The sequence below is a fragment of the Schistocerca americana genome, chromosome X (genome assembly GCF_021461395.2).
Source record: "Schistocerca americana isolate TAMUIC-IGC-003095 chromosome X, iqSchAmer2.1, whole genome shotgun sequence".
NCBI lineage: Eukaryota > Metazoa > Arthropoda > Insecta > Orthoptera > Acrididae > Schistocerca > Schistocerca americana.
In genome coordinates, this window is record NC_060130.1 from 848,205,814 (window position 1) to 848,231,269 (window position 25,456).

At 41.6% G+C, this 25,456-nt stretch overlaps 1 protein-coding gene across 9 annotated transcripts in view; it reads left to right on the plus strand.

Moving 5' to 3' along the window:
* The window catches only part of LOC124554896 (nicotinamidase), a 328,203-nt gene that overhangs the window by 153,556 nt on the left and 149,191 nt on the right, over positions 1-25,456 (plus strand). For all 9 annotated transcript variants that reach the window (XR_006968484.1, XR_006968485.1, XM_047128580.1 and 6 more), the window contains 2 exons: positions 9,309-9,438; positions 23,755-23,811. Coding sequence is in view for 7 of the 9 variants with exons in the window: in XM_047128580.1 (XP_046984536.1) it covers positions 9,309-9,438; positions 23,755-23,811 (187 nt within the window). In the remaining 2 variants the exon portion in view is untranslated. The remainder of the gene's footprint in view (positions 1-9,308; positions 9,439-23,754; positions 23,812-25,456) is intronic.

The following is a 25,456-nucleotide window of genomic DNA, read 5'->3' on the forward strand; positions in this document are numbered from 1 at the left end:
CTCAAACCTGGAGCACTCGAAAACAAGACCTTAAGCGACCGCTAACATTTGAAAGGAAAGTCCTCAGGAAAATATTTGGACTAGTCAGAGATCAGACTACTGGAGAATGGAGAAGACGCTATAACACTGAATTAGAAGAGCTGTACAAGGAGCCTAACATCTTGGGAGTGATGAGAAGCAAAAGACTGCAATGGGCTGGACATGTTGTTAGAATTGAGGCAAGAAGATGGACCAAAATCACAATGGACTGGATCCCGTCAGGCAGCAGACCAGTGGGAAGACCTAGAAAGAGGTGGATCGATGGAGTGAGAGAAGACCTGTTGCAGCCGGGAGTCACGGAAAACTGGAGACAGATAGTAGAAGACAGAGACAGATGGAGAGCTCTAACTGTGGTGGCGCGCGGTCCTCTGGGCCTGATCGCGTGAATGAATGATACCAGGAGTAAATCTAATAATTGTCTCTAACTAGAAGTCTGTAAATATATGTATATACAAATTAGCTTATTTTAAATTTGTTTAAACTTGTAAATATGTTGACATGTCCTATATCCTTGTAAAAAGAGATCTATAGATGAATAAAGCTGCTGCTGCTGCTACTACTACTACTACTACTACTACTACTACTAGATCACATCTTGTGGCACCTGTGAGGCTAACTTTTGTGTCATCTCGTTCTCACTGTAGTCTTGTACCATGGAAACCAAGGAGAGGTTGCTGTTTGGTGGCCGTTATCCTCTTCTATAACACCAACTTCACACATATATTAAGCATCTTTATTAACTTAAACGGGAAGCTACTTAACTTAAAATAGTCCAGGTGTTGTGGTACTAGCTCTCCGTAATGGTCCACGTTGGCCTCACTGCTGGTGAAGTATAAGTCCCACTATGTACACTATTCTGGTCACTAGGTACTGATTGACTCTGAGCTAGAGACTGAGCTAACAGCAACTGCCACTACCACTGGGCTGTGACAGATGACTTGACTCGTTGACTCACTGATTGGCTGACTGGGCCCTCCGGTCTGCGGTGTTGATCTGAGTACTGGCGGTAGAGAGGGCGTTGGCAAAGCATTTCTTGCAAGTTTGTCTTTGGCCTCTCTCCTGATGGGCTCACTTGCTCTGGTGCATACTGTCTGTCTTCTCACAGCCTCTTTGCCGATCGGAGTGCTGGCAACAGCTTATGCTGACCATAGGAAGAAGCATCGAATACCAGTTTGGCAGGATCAAAATGTACTGAACATCAGTCATGAAGCAAAGCATTTTTGAGTTCCTGAAATGTGTCTTGACAGTCTTTAGTCCACACCAAGGTACCTTTTTGTGATGCAATCGATGCGATGGAGCTGCAATCTGAGCAGCATTCGGTGTGAACTGATTGTGTTATGTCATCTTGTGTAGTAGTGACTGAAATTCAAACACATTGCGAGGAACAGGCAGATCACAGATTGCAACCAAACGTGACTGGAGGGTGTGCACACTCCCACTGTTTTATCATATAACCTATGTACTGTAGTTAAGTCTGAAAAGAGTCACACTTTTTGCATCTAGCAAAAAGGTTACACAAATTGGCAATATGTTCCTCTGGTGTATGACCGGAGGCAGCAATATCGTCGAGGTAGTTTGAGCACAATGGCATTTTTGCAGTCAGCTGTTCCAAGTAACATTGAAAATGGCAGGTGCGGAAACACTGCTGGAGGGCAAACACAAATATTTGAACAGACACTTTCTGTGATTTTTCATCCAATGGAAGTTTGAAGTAGTCATCCCGCAAATCTATCTTAGAAAAGTAACGTCCATGAGCTCCTCAGGCTGAGGTAATAGATAAGTGTCAACAATTGTCTGTGGGTTGACTGTAGACTTGAAGTCAACACAGAATGCGACCAGAAAGCTTAGGCAACAAAACCAGAGGACTTGCCCATTGAATAACTTGAATGGGAGCAATTATCTTGCAATTCTTTCAATTCACTGGCTACTTGGCTCTTAAAGCAATCGGAATAGGGTGGGCCCGGTAAACCTTCAGCTGTGCATTGTCTTTCAATGTAACGTGTACTACAAAGTTATTAGCTTTTCCCATGTCTTCTGAAAATAGTTCAGGAAATTCTTTAAGCAAGCTAGCGACACTGTCTTTTGGTGCAAAAGCCGATATGGAAATCAAAGATATCTAAACTGAAAATGTTCTCACTGTCTTGTGATATCAACACTGTCCTAGTGTGAGATTTGTAAGTGGTGGGAAAACTACACTGTCCAAGTACTGGATTTACCTGACCGTTGTAAGCAGTGAGGTGCTTGCGATATTTAGAAAGGTGTGGTGAGTCTAACTGTTCGTACTTGGCACAATTTAGCAAAGTTACTGAGGCACCTGTGTCTAACTGAAAGTTCACACAACAGCTGGCAATTCGTAGTGAGACAAATAGGTTGTTAGAATGTTGTTACACAACACTAGGGCAGGAAGAAGACACACTTTAATCTTACTTTTGTCAGAACCTGTTGTAGGTTGGGAAACCACAACATTCACTGCATGTGTATGAGCCTGTTTTTTCTGAGGGCAGGCAAAATTGGCGTTTTTGTGCCGTTGCAAACAAACTGCTTGGACATGGCCTTTTTTCCCATACGTATAACAGGTTGCGTTACGTGATGGGCAAGCCCATCTTTTATGGTGATCAAGGCTTCTAGGGCAAGACTTCACTAAATTCACAGGCCTGTTTACCTGTCTTAAGTGGCTGTTCACTTGGCTGGGTACATGCTCATTGTTGTGGCTGCTAGGGACGGTCGCGAGCATGGGGTGACTCGACCTGACAAATTGGAGCCTGGTCAAACTTATTGGCCGCTATGGCACCTGAATCATATTGCTATAAGATATGTAACACTTGGGGAAGTGATGGATCGGAGTACTTTAGGATCTGTTCCCGTATTCTACTATCAGGGACATTGAATTTTATTGCATCCTTAATCATTAAGTCACTGTGAAAGTTGCCACAACTGTGCTTGAATTTACACTTCATAGTCATGCCCATTAATTTGGTGTACCGCTGACAGTACATCTGTTTCGTCTTTTTCTGCAAGTGAAAGAACTGTTATCTGGCTGCAGCTGCTTGGACTTGCTGTTCATAGTCTTGTTTAATGCAGCAATTACTAGGTCATAACTGAGTTCGTTGGGAGACGTCATTGGAAATAGTTTTTGTAGTAACCTGAACACTGGAGACCCACAATCGAAAGAAAGTGTTGTAGCTTTACACTATCTTGAACTCGATGAACTTCACAATGTGCTTGAAATTGTGTCAGGTATTCGAGCCATTCCTCTTCGGTGCCTTTAAATAGCCAGAATGGTGGTATGCTGGTCGGCAGCACTTGTTGGGCTAGTCAGTTGGTCAGTTGTTGTTGTGCGGCCGATGCAGCTTCTGCAGCCAGTAGTTGTACCATCCTCAGCAAGGTAGCAATTTGTTGCTCTGAGACTGAAAAGCTTGTGTTACATCCATCACATTGGCCGGCTGTGGCTGAGGCGTGGGGGCAGGGGATGGAAGGGGCAGGGTAGCCATGGTTTACACAAATACATTATAGCAAAAAGCAAACAAAGCCTCTGAAAAGAGAAATTTGATTAGTTTTGCAGCTCCCCTCCAGGAATGCATGCAAAAACACAACAACACATTAGCAAATAGAAACGAGCACCCCTGCAAGTTAAAACACAAGAGAAGCAAGCAAAATATGCACTGAATCTCATCCTCGTTGCCAGTTTTTTGTTCCTCTTGTATAACACAAATTGCACACATATATTAACAGGGTTCTTTATTAACTTAAACAGGAAGCTACTTAATGTAAGATAGTCCAGTTGTTATGGTACAAGCTCTCCGTAAGCCTCCTTTGCCGATTGGAGTGTTGGCGACAGCTGATACCAGTGCACTAACTACCTGAGTTGTAATCCTATGAGAACCTATGCATTGATGCCCAACAAAGATCATTCACTTCAGCATTATGGCAAATTCACTCATAGGGAGTATTATCCCAGGTGGTGACCAAACCATCATTGTCAGAGACAGCGTCAGTGAGATGACGTATCCTGAGGAGCTCACACCAACATGAAAGAGATTAAAAAGTAAGAAAGTGTCATAGTTTGCTACATTCAACATCAACTCATTCCTCCTCAAAGCCACAAACCTGAAACATGTTACAGATTCCCTGACCAAGAGGCAAATCATAACAGTGATACAGGAGACCAGATACATATGTGAAGCAGTGTTCAAATCAGAAGGATATCGGATTCTGAAGGGAAGGCCAGAGGAAGAGAATAATGAAGAATGTACTCCACCGCAGTACAGGTTTTAGTATATAAACAAATCCTGGGAATCATTGCTGTCTTCAGCACCAAGAATAATAAGTTCTCCACACTTACCTTTAGAGGAGCAAATAAGGCATGCACTTTGGTCAACACACACACACACCGTCTCAAACAAGCGTAACAGAACTGATCCAGAGAAAGTAGAATTTTTGGGAAGATGTGAAAGAGACACTGTCCAAGATTTCAACCAAGAATGTCATCATAAATCTTGGAGACTTTAATGCTCGACTTGGGAAAGAAAAAAAAGAATCGGAAGATCATTGGGAACTTACCAGCCCACAACAGGACTAATCAGAACAGCAAACGACTAACAGAGTTTTTGTTCTGATAATGAAACAACAGCATTTAAACATCTACCAAGAAAACAGGATCATGTGGCAATCTGAAGACATGTGGAAAAGGAAATTCAAAATGTCAGTCCTCAGGGACACAGACATAGATTCAGATCCATTTCTTCTTAAAATAAAGGTCAAAATTTTACCAAAAGCTCAGAAACTATAAACACTACCCTTGTCGTGAAGTTTCGTCCAGAGAAACTTAGAACCAGCAAAGATTTTACAGTGGATGTGTGGGTTAATTGGTGTTCTCAGAAAATGCCAAAAACTTCCAAGAATTAAAGAATCACAAAAGAAAATAGAGAAGGAACACTTAAATCAAATAGAAGACAACTTCCTAAAGAACAATACACATAACTTTTATAGAACATTCAAGGCTAACTTAAGTAAAAATGAGCATTCTGACCTCAGCTTTAAAAACAAAAAAGAAAAGGTAATATATGGTAGCATGTAAAACAATCAGTTCTTGCCAACTAGTTTGAAGAGCTCCTAAACTGTGAAGTGCCATATGAGACATTCAGCTGTAATCAGTAAAACAGATCCTGAGTCAGAGCCACCAATTGTAGATGTTAGGAGCTACGTAAATATTTTGAAGAATAAAGAGTGACAATGGGGGTATTTCAGAACACTTGCAGTATTATAATGAGAATATGATCATCAAATTGACACATATTGCAAGTAAAATTTGGGAGGACAAGTAGTTTCCATAAGGGTGGATGGCAGCACTATACATCCCATACACAAAAGATTGGACATGTAAGAGCCTGGGAACTAAAGAGGAATATCTTTAATACCAGTGAGCTTTAAGATATTGTTACAAGTGTTACTGTACAGAGTGGAAAGTCAACTAAATCAACCAATTGGTGAGTACTAAGCAGGCTTCAGAAAGGGAAAATCATGCCAAACAAACCTTGAAACTGTTAATCATGTATCAAAAACAGATATGCATAAATTTAATGCTCATATTTGTAGACTTCAAGAAAGCCTACAATGAAGTTGATAGACTGACACTGTTCCAAATTTTGGAGAAGATGAATTGGGATGGAAAATTGAGTGAACTGATAAAATAGACTTTAAGCAATATAACATCCAAGACTAAGTTCAGAGAAAAGTTTTCATAGTCCTAAAAGATCAAAACCTGAGTCATACAGGCAGACTGACTCTCCCTTTGCTCTTTAACTGTGTTCTGGATGTGGTGATCAGGGAATAGCAACAAGAAATTAAAGGAGTGGGTGGAACACAGCTGGGATGCAAGAAAAAAAGAATGCAGGTAGACTGTCTGGCATTAGCAGGCGATGTTATGATATTGTTGGAATTATTAGAAGAGGCCACTAATCAAATCGCGTAACTATGGAGACAAGTGGTTAAAGCAGGTCTACAGATCTCTATTCAGGAGACAGTATATGATGAACATCAAGGCAGCTCCTGGATAGATGCCAGTAGAAGTGAAAACTCAAAAAGTGGAGAGATTTAAATACGTAGGAGAATGAATAGGAACAGGTCTGACAGTGAAAGAAGCAAAGGGAGTACGAATAAACAAAATCAATTTAGTGTACAAACTATGAACTTTTACAGTAAGAAGAATATTTTGGTCAATGCATAATTGAGACATTGCCAGACAGTGATCCACCCTGAGGCCTTAAAGGCAGTAGAATATCTTAACCTTGTAAGAACAGGATTATGCCAGAGCCTAGAATTTGAGGAGCAAAGCATCCTTAGGAGGATATCCAAGCCTCGAAGAACAAGAGACAGTCAGTATTGAACATGAGCAAGCCAAGAAGTGCGTGCCCAGGTAGAAAGAATCGCAGACACCCATTAGGGAAAGATGGAGCACATTCTTTGAACACATCTATAGAATGGACCAGGGAAGGTTGACATATCAAATACTGCAGTTTTCTGTGGAGAAGAAAAACAAAGTACGCTAGATTCGGAGAAGAAATGTAAATTGGGGAGGGAAACGCAGATTTGGTATAGAGTGACTTCCAGGGTGGGATTAGACCAGAACAAAATTGTCATGGACAGAAGAGCAAAGAAAGTTACGAAGTATGGGACTGAAAGAATATTGGACGAGGATAAAAACCAGAAGAATCGAAGCTGGCCCAAATTAAAAGTGGTCCTCAGGTGGCCAAAATGAAAAGAAGGAGTAGCAACAAAAACTGCAGAACTTCCAATCAGAAGTGTTCCATGACATTCAACACCAACAATGTTTTCACTGGGGAAAAAAAAAGAAGAAGAAGAAGAAGAATTAACGACCAGCAAATGAAATCGAGGAGTTCTAAGCCTTCTGATCACACTTGTAGTACTTTCAGACAAGTCTGAATAGGAATCATTTGCAGATGAAACTGAGAGTGATTGCTACAAGATAAGGGGAAAGAAGTAGAGAAAACCCCACCAATAAATGATTCCCATAATATGGTGGAATGTCCGTGAATTCAGGATTTGTGTGAATAAACTAAAACCCATGGCACAGGCAAGGCCAATGTGTTTATTTCTAGAAGATTTATCTGAAAGACACAAATGCTCCTGTGCTCAGTGGTTATAGCCTCCACAGGAAGGACAACCTCAGTGTGGAGAGAGCCAAAAGTGATGTGGCAGTATTTATGAGTGATGAATGCCAATTCTTGGCTTTCCCACTGCACAGCAGCTTGTAAGCAGTGCTGCAGTAATTCACGTGTCTGACTATATGCTCACTATACTTGCCCCTCCTAATGAAGTGCCAAAGTGCTGGACAACAAGGCTGTCAACAGTCTCCTCACACAATTCTCTTTTGTGGGAATTTTACTGTATACAATGTTTTGTGGTGCTCTATCACCACATGCTGTCAGTTGAGATGTAATGGGCCTGTTGTTAAATAATTTGCGCTTCCTGAACATGAGACTGAGCATGCACTTCAGCAGACAAGATCTTTTTCTGCCATTAGTGTATTGTTATTTTACCCAGTTCTCGTACACACTTTTCAGTAGGAAGCAGATCGTAACCTGCAGTCCAGGAACGTTTTCTCAATCTTGGATACAACTACCATATTTAATGAAAGAAAGCCACTTATATGGGTACTCAGCAAGGCGAACGGACTTTGGACAGCTAGGTGGCTGTGTTTAAACATAGAGACAATGTCCAGGAATTAGTGGATCATGTTACAAACAAAATCCACTATAGTTCTGATGCATTCGTGCCAAAGCCTGTGGGACAACTCTGAAGACCGCCCTCTCCCTGGTGGAATAATGAATGTCACACACTAATTGACTATAGGATCTGCAGAGGTCCAAGTGCGGTTATATCATGGAGACTTCGTAGCCCTTCAGGAGGCAAGAGCATATTGGCTTTGTATAATTTGTGATAACATTTGTTAAAATTCCAACAGTTCAACCCAAGTAACACTGCTATGGGAAATCTATTACGAGGATTTCATGCGGAAGATTAGGAGGTGCAGTATTAGGGCTATATTGAAGAGCGGCAGCATTGTTCACAGCTGTTGACATGGCATTGGATCATGAAAATTCAAGTACAGCATGTTGAAGCACCCCACTGAGAGTGCTGGAGAAATCCCGTTCAGCCTTTTTAACGTAATATGGAAAAAAGGACGATTTCCAGACTGTAGCAGGCCGTTATTTTAATTATTCTCTTGCAGCCTGGGAAGGGTGTCTACATGCTCAAGTAGATATTGTGCTGTTGCACTCACTATACATGTAGAAAAGACCTTGAACTGGATAATCAACTTAATGTAAACCATCTCTGTGAAATAGTTTGATCTGTACATGAACATGTGCGCAATGAGTGAAATAATTTGCTGTGTTGGTGAATAGTACTTCACACCAAATGTTAGTGCAACATCAATGAATGTCACCTCTGTTTTATGTAGTAAGTTTCTGGTGCTTATCTAGTTTCCTATCCTTTGCTATAAGTGTCTTCTTCCACATTTCTTGTTGTGTGAAATATAATTATGTAAATCCAAACACATAAATAGACAGAGTGAATAATAAAGAATGGAAAAAGTTACTGAAGGCTGTTATAACATCCCAGAAATTGAGGCAGTTTTCAGGCAGAACAAAATCCAAATTTCACCAAAAGTCAAAGACAAATTATGTACTGCCTGGTAATAAAAGTTGAAAAATGACAATAATGCGGAATACAACAGATAATAAACTAGGCTTTCATTCAGTGTAAGATTAAAACATGAAGCTGAAAAAAGGATAAAGTAGACAATATTGAAATAGGTCTGGCAATGGATTTAGTGTAAGTTGAAGACATTGAGCTGGAGCAATCAAGAAAGATGGTTGACACTGTGGGGTAACATAGAGATATAGGTTGGCTGCTGGAGATGGCACATGCTTTGGAAAATGCCGGTAGTACAGCTGCATGGTACAGATTGGCCCTAGGTAAGCAAGCAGTGGTTTATATGTTCAGTGAGAAGAAATTAAATGTCAGAAATTCAGAACATTTGCAAGGTCAACTTTGTCAATCATAGGCAATAGCACTGGAAAAGACAATGTGACAGAAGTGATGGTACACTGTACAAAAATGTAACAGAAAATGAGCTATGAAGGTGAAGTTCATTGTCACATTATTGAAAGCCACAGAACCTGTGACTTTTGAAAAGATCATTTGCAGGATGTCATTTATGTTCTTAATTTCGTGCTTGATTTCAGGGATGGACTTATTGATAAAGGTGAATTTGCAAGCATATGCAGAACACTTTTCCGAAATGACAGAGGCTTTATATACAATATTGAGCAACCACAGATTGAAGAAATGCATGCTGTCTTTGATTTAAATAAGGTACGTAGTTACCTCAAAGTTACATACTACATTTAAGACATGTTATTAATGAGTAAAGTGACATAAAAACTAAGAAGCTTTGAATACTACACTGCATGGCATGGATATTACTATGTGATCACATGAAATAAGGGAACCTAGTATCTTACACTGCCGGTGTTGGAATTTCTTTATCCGCTTTCAGTATCTCAAATGTGTTAAATCATCATGATATGACATCATACAACTGACAGGAAAGGTTTTGTTCTTTAAACATAAGGCAAACCTTTTTACATATTTACGCAACTAGAGCACCTTAGGAAAAGATTCAGTGTGACAGATATTCAAGCAACAATATGATGCATTTCATCAAAGATGTTGAGGAGGCACCTTAAGGCTTCTTTCACCATTTTTCATGCACACTCGCATATAAATTTCCCAGTCTCTTCACAGATGTTTGACAGTGGCTGCAGACTACCCTATACATAGCGTGCTTAATCATTGATAAAGCTACTGACACTTCTCATCAAAGGATGCAAAATGACATTAGATCATTATCGACATTATGTGCTGTGTTCTTCCTTTCATCAGACAAGAAAGTTGATGAAGCATCACATGTAATTATACACAGAGTAATAATAAAGCGAGTCCAGGTTACTTGTGCAGACTTTAACTTTCTTAGATGCTGGCTACGGATTATGAGTCGTCAAATTCAATGAATTCTTTGTAACATTGGCAGAAAATGCTATATTAGTCCAGTAAAAGCTATCTAGTTCAACACTGTACTGCTTCTACATGTTTCTGGGTTTAAAACCAAAAAAAATACACAAATTTTAGCTGGATTTATCATTAACATAAATATATGTGTGAATATTTTAACATTATATGTAAATATAATTGTGAATGTGTAGGATGATTCAGCTAAGATGTTCACTTCAAGTATTTATGGAACCATGTCAATATATTGTAGTTTTGTTTTCACCCATATGAATCTTAAGAAAGTCCACACTGAACACTATATAGCCTCTTGTCATGTTGTTATCGTTGTGGTCTTCGGTCCAAAGACTGGTTTGCTTCAGCTCTCCACACTAATCTATCAGCATTCTTCTGTAGCACCACATTTTGAAAGCCCCTCTTCTCGTCTTAATTGCTTGTTGTCCATGTTCACTTCCATGCAAGGCTACACTCCAGACAAATACCTTCAACAAAGATTTCCTAACATTTAATTTTATATTTGATGGTAACAAAATTAAAACTAAATACAGACTGGTATCAACTTATATTTTTCAAATGGAACTACAGTAATTTCCGCTCTAATATTGTAAATATCTAAGAGGCAAATTCAACCACATTTCACTCTCCAAAGTCTGATAAGTGGTTTCAGAATACTACAATATTAAGAACTTTTATTTTTGCAATTGTTACTGATGTTGTGATTTTACAATGTCAGTGTGTATGTTTAAATTAAATTTGTATTAAGTTTTTGTTCACGGGATAAAGAAGCTGCTAAGAGTCCTATTAAAAATGCAGAATAGCAGTGAAGAGTTTAATTTAAAACTAACACTAATCACACTAGGTTGCATGGGATTGGACCAACACACAACCTGGAAAGCAAAATATCTGGATGATTCACCAGGTAACTACAGCAACAGTTGTGTGAAGGTCACAAGCTGAATTGATTTGTAAAACAGGAAATTGAGATTAAAAGGTTGTTAAATAATAGTGTCCCATGAACAAAAACTTAAAATACAAATTTAACTTAAAGATACACACTGACATTGTAACATCACATCAGTAATAATTACAAAAATAAAGTAGGGAAGTTGGTGGTCATAAACACTTCTAAACAGTTCTATTTAAGTTATCAAGTATTCAGTATGCACTGCATTGCACATTTACAGTTTGTGGTGTAAGGACTTCTGGACAGACTGAAGAGATTCGCTGATGTCATTGGACATGCTGCAACAGTGTGATATTTTAAATTCTCTTGGGTCATTGGAACTTGTGCATAGACCCCATCTTTTAGCTTACGCTAAAGAAAAAGTCTAGTGGTGCAAATCAGGTAAATATGCTCTTGAACTGATAACATGTTGTGTCCCTCTCAGTGATAAGAAAGAGTTGCCTCAGAATTTTCCTAGCTCACAAGAGAGAGTAGTGGTCATGACACATATTATGCTGGCACCATATGTATCTATGTATTTTGAGTGTTACCCTCTCTGAGAGATCTGGTAGCAGTTCTGTGAGAAAGGGTTTGTGTGTGTGTGTGTGTGTGCATGCGTGCGTGCGTGCGTGTGCGTAAGCCTGAATAACCACCTTTTGCAGTGCAGATCACTGCCTAGGTTCTGAAGGTACCAACAGAGATGTGGAGCCATGCTGACTCCAATGCTGTGGCCAGCTGCACTAGGTTTCTCGGTTGAGGGTCCATGGTGCGAACAGCCTGATTGATATAGTCCCACAGATTCTCTATCGAGTTTAAATCTGATGAGTTTGGTGGCCAGGGGAGTACGGTAAATTCATCCTGGTGCTCTTTGAACTGCACACATACACAGTGAACCGTTTGACGTGTTGGATTGTCTTGCTGGTAGATGCAATAGTGCCGAGGAAAAAAAAAATGCCTCTAGGGGTGGACATGCCGCCCTCTCCCCCCCTCCCCCCTGAAGATACCTGCATACTTAAGTTGATCTATTGTGCCTTCCAGAATGATGAGATCACCAGAGAATGCCACAAAAATATTCCCCAGGCCATAATGCTCCCTCATCCATCCTGGACACTTGAGACGATTTTTGAAGGATGTTTGCTTTTCAGTTGTTTCACATCTGGTAGAGCATAAAATGTTGTTCATCTCAAAAGGCCACCTTTCACCACTTACTGCTCATCTAGTTGTGGTATTGGCGTGCAAATTACAGCCTTGGTTGCTGATGAATGTCAGTCACCATGGGTACCTGTTGTGGAAGCCCATATGCAACAACATTCGCTGACTGGTCATTGAGTACACACTGTCAGTAGCCCCTTGGTTTATCTCGGTGGTCAGTTGCTCAACAGTTGAACGTTATTTGCCCATACATGTCTCCACAGCCATCATTCACCCTGTCATCCATGGTGCATGGTGCAGTACAGTTGCCTTGGCTCCAGTTTTGTATAGTAGCATTTTGGTACCACCCTTGATCTGAAGGCCAATGAATGTGCCATTTTGGACGACACATAACTCACTCCATTTCCATATTACAACAATGACTGCACTGTTTTCTGCATCACTCGATGTGCTTTGTATACCATCTACTGCTAGTGCTTCCGCCTGCCATCTGTGAGTGGTTATTGCACATTGATATCAAACGTAGGTGGTGGTCACATTAATGTGACTGTACTGTGTAATTGCTACATTTAAGTTTTCCGTGATTTATAAAGGTCACATCTCTGATAAAGAGGATTATTTGAAGAAAGAACCTATTGTCTTGAGCAACAAATTTCCTTCTGTCTTCTGCAGTCCCACTGATTAATGTGCTTGTGAAGTGATACATGATGCAGATTGAAGTTGCAATAATTAAAAATGTAACTTTAGTAGTGATAGTGATTCATAGATGCTGCACCTCACTATGACAACTGCCGCCTGTGATTGTAACAGGCAGAACTGGCAGTCATGCTGGCCACACCACCTGTACAGAGCTATGGCAGCCTTGTGCCAGTATTCTAGTGTGCTTTGCTGTATGAAGTACTCAGTCTATGTTTATACTGCTATGACTGCAGTGACCCTGCTTAGTTTCTAGACTGTCTCAGTTTCGCTGTTGCTTTACATTCACTGTGCAGGTTACAGTGACTCTAGCTCCGTGTATGGTTTATGCTTTCGCACCAGACATGAACAGGAAAGTGCTGACAAGGACTCACCCTATTGTGCAGGAGCAGTCCCCAACACATTTGCACCCAGTGCCTGTACTGTGGGCCCAAAGTTTCTTGAGCCTTGATAACTACCGCTCTCGCAGCAACAGTAACAACAGCAACAGCACTAGGAACAACAAAAACCGCAACAAGAACAGCATACTGCTATACTGCAGCTCTCATCTCAGCAGCAGCAATGTCAGTCAGCGGTCACGGCTATGCCCCCACCACTGGTTGATTGCTTTGACAAGGCTTCAGGAAGCTGTACGGTATACCTCCAATGTTTTGGTCTGCATTATCATGCTTGTAGCATTTCCAGTAAGCAACAAAGTGCCTTACTCTGGTCTTATAGCAGTCATTTGTACAAATTGACCACTCATGAACCCTACTGATTTGTCTTTCAATGAACTGTGTGGTCAGTTAACTGAAAATACTATGATCATTAGACACACCTGTTGCAGGTAGGCTACAAAGTAATCGGTGTAGGCTGCTGAAATGCAGGGTCTCACATGTCAGTGCAATTTCACTTGTCAGAAATATAAATAAATTATTGACTATTGATGCTGTTGTGCACCAAGCCTCCAACAGGGAAGTCACAGCTAAAGCATTTGTCACATCTGATCCTAGTTTTAGTGAAATCAAATGATGGAAACTCCACATAGAAATGTCAACAGTGTCAGAAAAGACATTGCTACTTACTATAAAGAAGACACGTTAATCTTCAGACAGGCACAATTAAGGCACTTACACAAAGCTTGTGGCCATAGCCTTCATCAGCAAACGAGAAACAGAGAAACAAGCACCAAGCACCATTCATACTTCCAATCAGGCACACCTCACACACACTTGATTGGCAACTCAGGCCTAGTTTTGGTAAAGTCTTTAAAGATTGCTAAAGCTTTTGAGGTTGCTTCTGACACTCGGCATACTTTCACTAATGAAATTCAAGTGTCAAAAAATAGTCAGTCACTGTCACAAGCAACAGTCAGCTGACGATTGTGATTCATCTTCTTTTTATACCCAAAAGTCACAACTGAGCTCACAGTTGATCTTAGTGATTTCCCTTCAGTGTTGAGTAACCTTATATTGAAATATTCATCACATAAGCCAATGAAATGCCAGTCAAGCCCCAACTATGGCAGACATCATTCACGAAGCTGTTGCTTGCACGATGCACTGTGTGGCACCTGGCAGCTGTGTGTCAACAAGCTGCTCGTGGGATCCTGTATCAACATGGACCAATGACAGCATGCTGTTTTACAGAGACGGGGGAGCTGACCAGGCAGTTCTGCCTGCACTGCAGAAGATAACATTGAGTCTTACAATTTCCAGCCAGTTAGCAGAGTTCCAGCTGGACTGTGGAGCTGCTGTGTCAGAGGACACATGTCAGCAACTCGTGTCACCATTGTTCCTAAGGTTCTGGAATAGTTTGTACAATACCAACAAAAAACAATGTCTCTCCCTGTAAAATTGTCACTTACAGCTAAGTGTAAAAGCATCAAGCACGTAGTAATGTCCTTAGTAGTGAAGTTGCTCAAGGCTCTTAAACTACACTCCTGGAAATGGAAAAAAGAACACATTGACACCGGTGTGTCAGACCCACCATACTTGCTCCGGACACAGCGAGAGGGCTGTACAAGCAATGATCACACGCACGACACAGCGGACACACCAGGAACCGCGGTGTTGGCCGTCGAATGGCGCTAGCTGCGCAGCATTTGTGCACCGCCGCCGTCAGTGTCAGCCAGTTTGCCGTGGCATACGGAGCTCCATCGCAGTCTTTAACACTGGTAGCATGCCGCGACAGCGTGGACGTGAACCGTATGTGCAGTTGACGGACTTTGAGCGAGGGCGTATAGTGGGCATGCGGGAGGCCGGGTGGACATACCGCCGAATTGCTCAACACGTGGGGCGTGAGGTCTCCACAGTACATCGATGTTGTCGCCAGTGGTCGGCGGAAGGTGCACGTGCCCGTCGACCTGGGACCGGACCGCAGCGACGCACGGATGCACGCCAAGACCGTAGGATCCTACGCAGTGCCGTAGGGGACCGCACCGCCACTTCCCAGCAAATTAGGGACACTGTTGCTCCTGGGGTATCGGCGAGGACCATTCGCAACCGTCTCCATGAAGCTGGGCTACGGTCCCGCACACCGTTAGGCCGTCTTCCGCTCACGCCCCAACATCGTGCAGCCCGCCTCCAGTGGTGTCGCGACAGGCGTGAATGGAGGGACGAATGGAGACGTGTCGTCTTCAGCGATGAGAGTCGCTTCTGCCTTGGTGCCAATGATGGTCGTATGCGTGTTTGGCGCCGTGCAGGTGAGCGCCACAATCAGGACTGCCTACGACCGAGGCACACAGGGCCAACACCCGGCATCATGGTGTGGGGAGCGATCTCCTACACTGGCCGTACACCACTGGTGATCGTCGAGGGGACACTGAATAGTGCACGGTACATCCAAACCGTCATCGAACCCATCGTTCTCCCATTCCTAGACCGGCAAGGGAACTTGCTGTTCCAACAGGACAATGCACGTCCGCATGTATCCCGTGCCACCCAACGTGCTCTAGAAGGTGTACGTCAACTACCCTGGCCAGCAAGATCGCCGGATCTGTCCCCCATTGAGCATGTTTGGGACTGGATGAAGCGTCGTCTCACGCGGTCTGCACATCCAGCACGAACGCTGGTCCAACTGAGGCGCCAGGTGGAAATGGCATGGCAAGCCGCTCCACAGGACTACATCCAGCATCTCTACGATCGTCTCCATGGGAGAATAGCAGCCTGCATTGCTGCGAAAGGTGGATATACACTGTACTAGTGCCGACATTGTGCATGCTCTGTTGCCTGTGTCTATGTGCCTGTGGTTCTGTCAGTGTGATCATGTAATGTATCTGACCCCAGGAATGTGTCAATAAAGTTTCCCCTTCCTGGGACAATGAATTCGCGGTGTTCTTATTTCAATTTCCAGGAGTGTATTTGGCTTACGTGTCTTCATGATATTTGGTTTCAGAAAAACAGATCATGTAACAATTACTAGGCATAGTCTTCAAATTGGCAGCTGGTTGCATGGAGGTACAGTTCTGTGTGCGTCCTCCTTCTATACACTGACTGGCCCATCGGGCCATCCGCCTTCTTCCTAATCAGTATGTCCAGGAAAGGAATACAGCCATTCTCCTCTAATTCCATCGTGAAGGTGATATTCTCATGTATGCTGTTTAGGTGGGCCATAAACTCCTCCACTGTCTGCCTGCCATGCTGCCAAATCACTTTGAGGAGGTGGCCCTACAAACTGCTCACTGTAAACCCAAGCACATCTTCCGCTATGTCGACAATACTTTCAAGATTTGGCAGCATAACAGTCAGGCAGTGGAGGGTTTATGGACCACTTAAACAGCATACATGAGAATATCACCTTCACGATGGAAGTAGAGGAGAACAGTGTATTCCATTCTTGTATATACTGCTTAGGAAGAAGGCGGAAGGCACGATGGGCCATTCAGTGTATAGAAAGAAGACTCACGTAGACCTGTATCTCCATGCAACCAGCTGCCACCATCTGGCGCAATGCCAGTCAGTACTGACCACCTTGGTACGTAGGGCACATGTCATTTGTGACAAAGAAAGCCTCTCAGATGAATCACACCACCTAAAAGAGGTATTTCGTAAAAATGGGTACAGTGAAACACAGATTGGTAGGGCCTTCAAGAGGGGACCGGCGGACAAATTTCGGAAAGAACAAGATAACAAGAGACTCGCCTTTCTGCTATATTTGGGGCCCCTGTCAGCCAAAATCGGGAGGCTACTGAGAAAATCAAACATAAATACCGTCTTCCGACCAGCGCCGAAGACGAAAGAGCTGCTGGGCTCAGCTAAAGACCCACTCAAACTCAACACACCTGGCATATATAGCATTGCCTGCAAATGTGGCATACAGTACATTGAACAAACGCAGCGCAGCATCTCGAAAAGGTGTGAGGAACACATCAGACACGTCCGACTTGCACAGCCAGAGAAATCTGCTATAGCTGAACATAGTATCAAAGAAAATCACACTTTTGATTTTGAGAACACCAGGGTACTGTGCCGAGCCGGGAGCTATTGGGACAGTATCATTAAAGAATCGATAGAAATATGGGGCCACGAGAATCTTGTGAACAGGGTTGAAGGTTATCAACTGACCGTGGCCTGGAATCCAGCACTAGTCGCAATACGCCGTGAATGCACCAAGAGCGTCCAGCTGGCGAGATGTGACCGGAATGCTCTGACGGAGACACGAACGATGCACCCACTTTCCCCTCCACCCCACCCCCTGGCTCTCCAGGATCAAGCCTCCTGCGGCCAGGTGGTTGGGGGCACACTGCAGATATAAAGGGACCGGCATCCGCAAAGTCTCGGCACTTCACCAGAAGATGATGAGTATGTCACTCATTGAAACGTTGCAGTTTGACGACACCACCACCCGGCTGGAAGCTTGAGAACCCTTCACCAGCTGTATATGCTGGGAAAGCATACATTCACATTTAGTTACTAGACATACTTTCACCAATCTCAACCAGTCAGTGGACAATGCCTATGTTTTTTTTAAATTAAAAGACCTCATGGGTCCTCACATGTTTGTGGTGATTTCAAGGCAACTATCAATGCTCAGTATAACATTGATTTCCATTGTATGCGTCACATAGAGGGTTTGTCAACAAAACTAGCTGGGGCAAACATTTTTCAAAAGTAGATTGAAGAGGTGCTTACCTCCACCTTGTATTAGATAGCAAATCACAATAATTGCTGGTCTTAAATACTCTGTTTGGCTTGTACCAGTATAATTGTTTATGATGTGAGGTTGCCGGTGTCACCACCATCTTCCAGCAGTACTTAGGAAAGTTTATTCCAGGTATTCCATACTGCGTTAACTATGAAGATAATATGCCTCTGGTGAGGATCTCAGCCATGCCTCGTACACTTCCAAACTGGTTACAGCACAGACCTGGCCATTGTTTGCCCTACTTCCCAATTTCAGAGACGAGGGATTTTGTAACCCAACAAGGATCGGTTATCGAGAGGGACTCAGAGATGCTGCACCTTGCTACAACAACTACCGTCTGTGGCCGGAAGGGGCAGAACCAGTGTGTGACATGAGGCGCACCTCTCGCACAGAGCTGTGGCAGCCTTGCGGCCAGTATTTTATTGTGTCGTGTTGTATTAAGTACTCAGTCTATTGTCGTACTGCTGCGACAACAATGACCCTGCGTATTTTGTGGATTGTCTTCATTTCTCTATTGGTTTACATTCATTTCACAGATTACAGTGACAATTGCTCTGTTTACAGTTTATGCTTTTGTGTCATATGTGGGCAGAACATTTGCTCTGTTCATAGTTTATGCTTTTATGTGGTATGTGGACAGAATATTAATGCTGCTAGACTGACTTATTCCGGTGACACTTGCAATTTCTCTGGAACTAATATGTGGATTATGACCACAGGTACCAGGACATACATTTTGTTCATTCTGCTCTTTGTAGGCATTCCTCTTACCCTCTGTGTAGCATTTCAGTGCTCTTCTAATAATAATTTTTTGCACATATGCCAATCTGTCATTCTTGTTGTACACCATTTGTAAAAATACTTATGTGCATACAACTCAGCTGATTCTTTTCTGTTCTTTCTGCATTCTCCATAAACTATGTTTTGGTCTGCAATAGATTCACTCTTATCCCCAAAGTAATCTGTACTCCATGGCCATGAAATGAATAGGAAGCTATGTTTCCTATGTGTCCCTTTTATGGTGGTATCAGCATGGTGCAAGACTCCTTTGTTCTTACCTGAAATGACCTTTAAATTCACTAACTTGTGTATAAGTCAGCAATTCGTTTGATATTCGGAAAATAAATCCTAAGTTCTAATTATTGAAATTTCTGTGAAACTGCGTAATATATTTGGAAAAGCGAAATGTTGTTGAATTTGTCTCTTTCAGATCTTTTGTACTGTCAGTTCAAATTACTATAGTTTGTCTTCAGTTAAAACTTCTGGACTGAGAGGACATGATTGATGTATAAAACTGCTTCCCGACATTTTATCTCCAACTGTGGGAGACGTCTGCCGAGGTAAAATTGTGTGATTATACTATGATTTGATTTGAAAAGGTGAAGATAATACCAGGTAGCTTTATAATTATAATTGCTGTGACAAGATACTATATATCCTTTAGTGAGGACTTTAGTAGAATTTATTTGAATGAAACGAGAATTCAGATATGTTAAATGATCCTGTAAATATTTGGTGCCAATGCCTTAGCTGCATCAACCCAAATACAGGAATGATTCACTGACATTTTTGCACAATTTCATCTCTGAAATATTACAAATCTGTGTAAAAAAATCTATAACAAGTCTCAAATATATGTTAATAATTGTTTTTTGAAATAAATGTAATATGGCTAGAAAGAAGATAATATAGTTAACCTGAGGGGCTTTATTGCACAAGGTTTTCTTAACCACTGGTACCCAAACTCACTTGGGCACAATGCAGAATGTACCTCTGAGGTACATTGCAACAATCAAAGAGAATACACAAATCATTACTAGTTCTCCTGCATAAATATGTGCACTAAAATCATTCTTTAGCTGAGATACATCGTATCCATAGTATGAATATAAAGTGCTTTCTAGCAGTCCATACCCATAATGCAAAGATAAGCATTCTGAATTTGAAGCAGTTTTGTGTAGTGCACCATATGTAGAAGTTTGCGCAGATGAACAAAGGATGATCATTATGTACTAGAGTCCAACCAGCTGTTGCAGCCTCAAGTATTTGATTGACATCAACAGATATTCTGATTTTGCAAACCACCTCAACCCATTGAACTCCATGCTTAAAACTCTGCGTGGAATAAATACTGGCAGGAATAGAGGTAACAACATGCTTTATAACCGAGGTGCTGAGTTGTGAATAGTTTATAGGCACATAAATAAGATTGAAATCATCTCTGGATAATGTCCTTTGGAGGAAATGAACTTCCATCATGTGCATCCCACCCCCACCCCCATCCACACACACACAATGACCTAACTGCTACGTTGTCCTGGCACTGCAGCCAGACTAGGTTGAAAGGAATGAGGAGGAGCAGAGAGGTGGAGGGAAGGGCAAGTGAGGCTGGGGAAGAAAAGGCAGTACCGGAATGGTGGAGAGAAACAATGTGGGTATGGATTAATGGAATGAAGTGGGAGGTGGGGTCAGAAAATAGTGGAGATTGGAGCCAAAAGGATTGTGGGATTGAAGAATGTGCTGTAAGGAATATTTACATCTATGAAACTCCAACAAACTGATATTCAAAGAAAGAGCCAGATGGCTGTACAACCTTAGTCTGATGACTTCGAAGAACAGCTTAGTGAAGATTTCACTCTGTCATCTGCATCTGCCGACAACTCTATGCCTAAGATGTAAGGTGAATGGTTGCCTTTACTCTTTCCTTTATTTATTTTAACACATATGGTATACTAGAGGTCTTGTAGTAATCATACACCTGGGCTGAATTGTTTTCATCTGCTGAAATCAGTGTTATTGTCTTTGAAATTTGGCCTGACATATATGAAACCCAGTTGTATTGACATTCAACGTATTTCTTTCTGCATCTAAATTAATTTCTTTCTGCATCTAAATTAATAAAGAATTTTCTTTTGTGTACCTATGTCTGAGGCATTATGATGGAAAGAAATTTCAGACTCACTATTGCCACAGTATATTTGATTTTCTCCTTGCTATCAAAAACATAATCACATTTCTGCCAAATTGTCAGTGAGTGTGTGATCACTTTATTTTTGCTGAGGCATTCTCAATAATTTTACATTTGATGCATTCTTTGGGTAATCACTTGAGCATTACAAAATGTTAATTGAGAACACAGTAAATTCGTAAATCTTACTGCATAAATAGTTAACAGGGAAAATGCTTCAGACTAAATGAATTTTAGAAAGAGGTTTAAGTACTGTGACCTGCTTGGGGGAGGGCGGTGGGAGTGTTTTTTAAATTTAGACTTCTTAAAATGTTGTTCTAATGCTTTTCTGCACATTTTGAAAGTGCGAATACAACATCTTTAGTGGTAAAAAATAAAGTTAGTCTACCAAATCTCAAAAAATATTGTTCTGATTCTTTTTTGTTATAGGTATCGGTGCATACCACTGCATAGCAAATCAAGCACTGCATTTTTGAACTTCCAAATGCACTGATACAAGATGCTAATGTTGTCCTTTTGCACATAACAGAAGTATAGAAATAAAGTTAGTACTGCACTAGTGCCCTACTGAAAAGGCAACTAATAAAATACCCAAAAATTAGCAGGTAGTTAAGTGTCAACAGAACTCGGTATATGTGCATCTAGAAGAACTTGAGATTCTTATCAAATCAAACAATTAAATCCAAAAAGTAGATATTATTCAGTTTTTGGTACTGTAAGTAGATCATAACCTGAATTGGAAAAAACTGTCCCATAGACTTAGTAAAGTGCACATGTTCAGTTGCATGGACAATACGTATGCTGATTTAAATTGAGAAATAATTTATTTTGTGTATTTTCACTCACTAAGGTGTAATGGAATAATTGTTGGGGGTATCTTTACACAGATCACATTTTCAGAAGACAGACTTGTGCTAATCCCAAAAGTCTTGTAGAAATCTCTTTAAATAGATTTATATTGTGCACTACTGTTGTACATTGTTATTGAAAACTAAAGCTAGTCTCAGTATTGAGTTTCAACAATAACGATGATGATTTTCCTCAAATTGTGTATCCAGAAAAATATTATTTCAGTGGGTGCCCCCAGAATGTTGATTCATACTCGCGGTAACTTTTATCTCTCAGCCTTTTTTTTATGTGTGGCTTTACAGGATCATTACATACACCTACATCTATATTCCTCAAGTCACTTTACAGTGTGTGCATGAAGAACAACTGTCATTAAGCCTCTGAATAAGCTTGAATTTCTTTGATTTTCTCGTCATAATAGTTCTGTGAGCCTTTGTATCTAAATGTTCAGCTTTGGTGCAGAAGGACCCAGATTTGATTCCCAGTACCTCGTTGAATTTTTGTCAGATAGGGAGGTCTGAAACAGTGCGAGGTCTGAAACAGTGCCTTCTCTGCCTTCTGAAGCTGAATGAGGAGCTGCTCAAATAATGAAGCAGCCGCACCTTCAGGATTCATCTACCACAATAACATGTGGAGAAGCTGGTAATATGCCAGTCGCGTGTCCCAAGGTTGTAGATCACTCCTTGTTCTGATTTGTAGGCAGCAGTTGACCAGTCAAAATGGACATGAGGCCAAATTTGTGAGGGTGGCAGTGGTATGTGGAAGGAGGTAACACCTTTCCCCTGCTTCTCGAAATGGGCTCCCTCGGAATTTTAAAAGTAAAGCTCTCCTTAATACACAGCATCTCTGTTGTATCTACAACTAAGTTTGATGAGCAACTCTGTGATGCTTTTACATTTACTAAACAGACCCATGATAAAATTCACTGCCCTCCTTTGGATCTTCTCTCTTTCCTGTATTAGTCTTGCTTCATAGTGGTTCAGTTTCGCAAGAAATACTTGAGAATCGATCAAACGAGTTTTCCGTAAAATACTTCTTTTTGTGGGTGAACTACATTTTCTTACGACTCTTTTAACAAATCTCAGTATGCCGTCATCTTCTTCTCTACATATAATTTTATGTTTGTTAAGTTTCCGATGCTTGATAGGGTCAATTGCCAGCCACTACACTGCATCATCTGTAAACAGCCTCAAGGAATTTTTAACATTATTCACCTTGTCATTTATGTACATTGTGAGTTGCAACAACCCTATAACACTCCCTGGGAGTACATTCAAAATTACTTTCTCATTTGATGAAGTGACCCAATTCAGAATGACTTCTATATATTTCTGTCTGCTAGGAAGTCCTGAGTCCAGTCATAAAGCTGGTCCAATGTTCCATGAGTATGTATTTTGTTCAGTAGATGACAATGCAAAACTATATCAAATTCTTCCAGAAGCTGAGGAAAATGTCATCAACCAGGGTGCTATTATCTGCTGCTTTCTGGATCTCGTGGATAAGTAGAGCAACATGACTTTCACATGATTCCTGTATTTGGATACTATTTTCATCTCTCCACAAAAGTCATTATATGTGAATATAAAATGTGTTCCATATTCTACAATAGATTGTGTCATCCATATAGGCCTGTACTTACATGCATCTGTCTGATGGTTCTTGTTGAAAACGGAAATAACCAGCATATTTTACCAATCTCTTGGGACATGTCTTTGCTGAAGAAATTTTCTTGTCCATGTTTAATTATGCCTCTCTTAACTTCGTGTGTCAGCCACAAATCAAAAACCATGTAAGACTGCAAATTTGGAATGCTGGATACATACGCTTTCTCCTGTTATAATGTTTGTATTAACATTGAATAGTTGATAAATTTTTGCTATGATTACAGGATGGTTATATTGACAGAGAAGAGTTCATATTTTGCTGGGATCGTTGGATGAAGAAGGTGAGTATAACATAAAAAAAATGAAGACTTCACTAGCTTATGCCGACACACACACACACACACACACACACACACACACACACACACACACACACACACACAGAGAGAGAGAGAGAGAGAGAGAGAGAGAGAGAGAGAGAGAGAGAGAGAGAGAGATTGTAAGTTACACAGTTTGGCAATAACCATTCATTCGGGTGGACAGTTGCTTGGTAGTCAGGCCCACATAAAATGCTGTGCAAAAATTGTAGCAGGGCTGGTGTATGAAAGGCTGCTGTCACAGGTGGCCCTGCCTCTGTGGGGCAGGAAAACCTGACACAACTGGATTAGGATGTGCAAGTTGGGTGTATCAGACAGATATTGCCACTGGGTCTTCCACATGGATGTTCCCATGTGCCAAGTGAGTGGGAGTGGGTGTGGCATAAGCATGAACAGGAAATTGTGTAGATTGAGTAGGTAGTGGAATGCTGCTTTGGTAGGGATGGGAACATTTGTGGGCAGGATGCTCATTTTGGGGCACAATGACAAATACTCAAAACCATGGTGAAAGCTATGGTTCAGTTGCTCCAGTGAAGACTGATATTTGGTGACGAAGCAAGTGCTCCCTTTTATTTTTCTGTTGGGGTTTGCTAGTGGATTAGGGATGTGTGAGAATATGATGCAGGAAACTGTCTGCAGATTAGGTATAGGGAATAGTCGCCATAGTGGGCAAGCAAATTCCTGTCACTGTCACTGTCACTGTAGACACACCCGTCCACAGGTGGCCACACTATATGGGAGGGGCTGACAGCTGTCAAAATGCATGTGCTGTCGATGGTTAGTGGGCTGTATGCAGACAGAATTATGGATGGAGCCATCAGACAATTGGAGGTAAACGGCCAGGAAGGTAAGCAGGACCAGGTGGAGCGAATGGGCGAGAAGGTGTTGAGACTGTGGGGGAATGAGGGTTGGTTGTCTTGGCCCCAGGTCCAGATCATAAAGGATACCATCAGTGAACCTGAACCAGACATAAGGCAGGCTAGGAATGTTTCTTCTAGATGGTGGTGGTGGTGGGTAGTGTTTAACGTTCCGTCGACAACGAGGTCATTCGAGACAGAGCGCAAGCTCGGGTTAGGGAAGGATTGGGAAGGAAATCCGCCGTGCCCTTTCAAAGGAACCAGCCTGGCATTTGCCTGAAACAATTTAGGGATATCACGGAAAACCTAAATCAGGATGGCTGGAGACGGGATTGAACCGTCGTCCTCCCGAATGCTCTTCTAGATGGCCCATAAAAGATCGACATAGAAGTATGCCATGTGGGTGTACACGGCTTTGCCACAGATTTGTTTATACACCAACCAGTCAAAGGAAAAGTAGGTATGTTTGTTGATGTAATTAGTTAGATGCATAGGGAATGAGATGGTGAGTCAGGAGTTGGAGGGGCATTGGGAGAATTAGTGTTTGATAGCAGAAAGGCCCCGGCCACAGGGGTGGTGATTTGTATGGAATTGGCATCAACAGTAGGATTTGAGTAGGGTTTAGAGGTTATGCTGGGCTTGTATGTGGAGGAGCCAGACAATTAGTGGATGCCTTCTGTTAGAGTGTCACTTTGGTTCACCATGACAGTGTTAGAGTCTTTATTTGCAGGAATGGTGATTAAATCAGGATC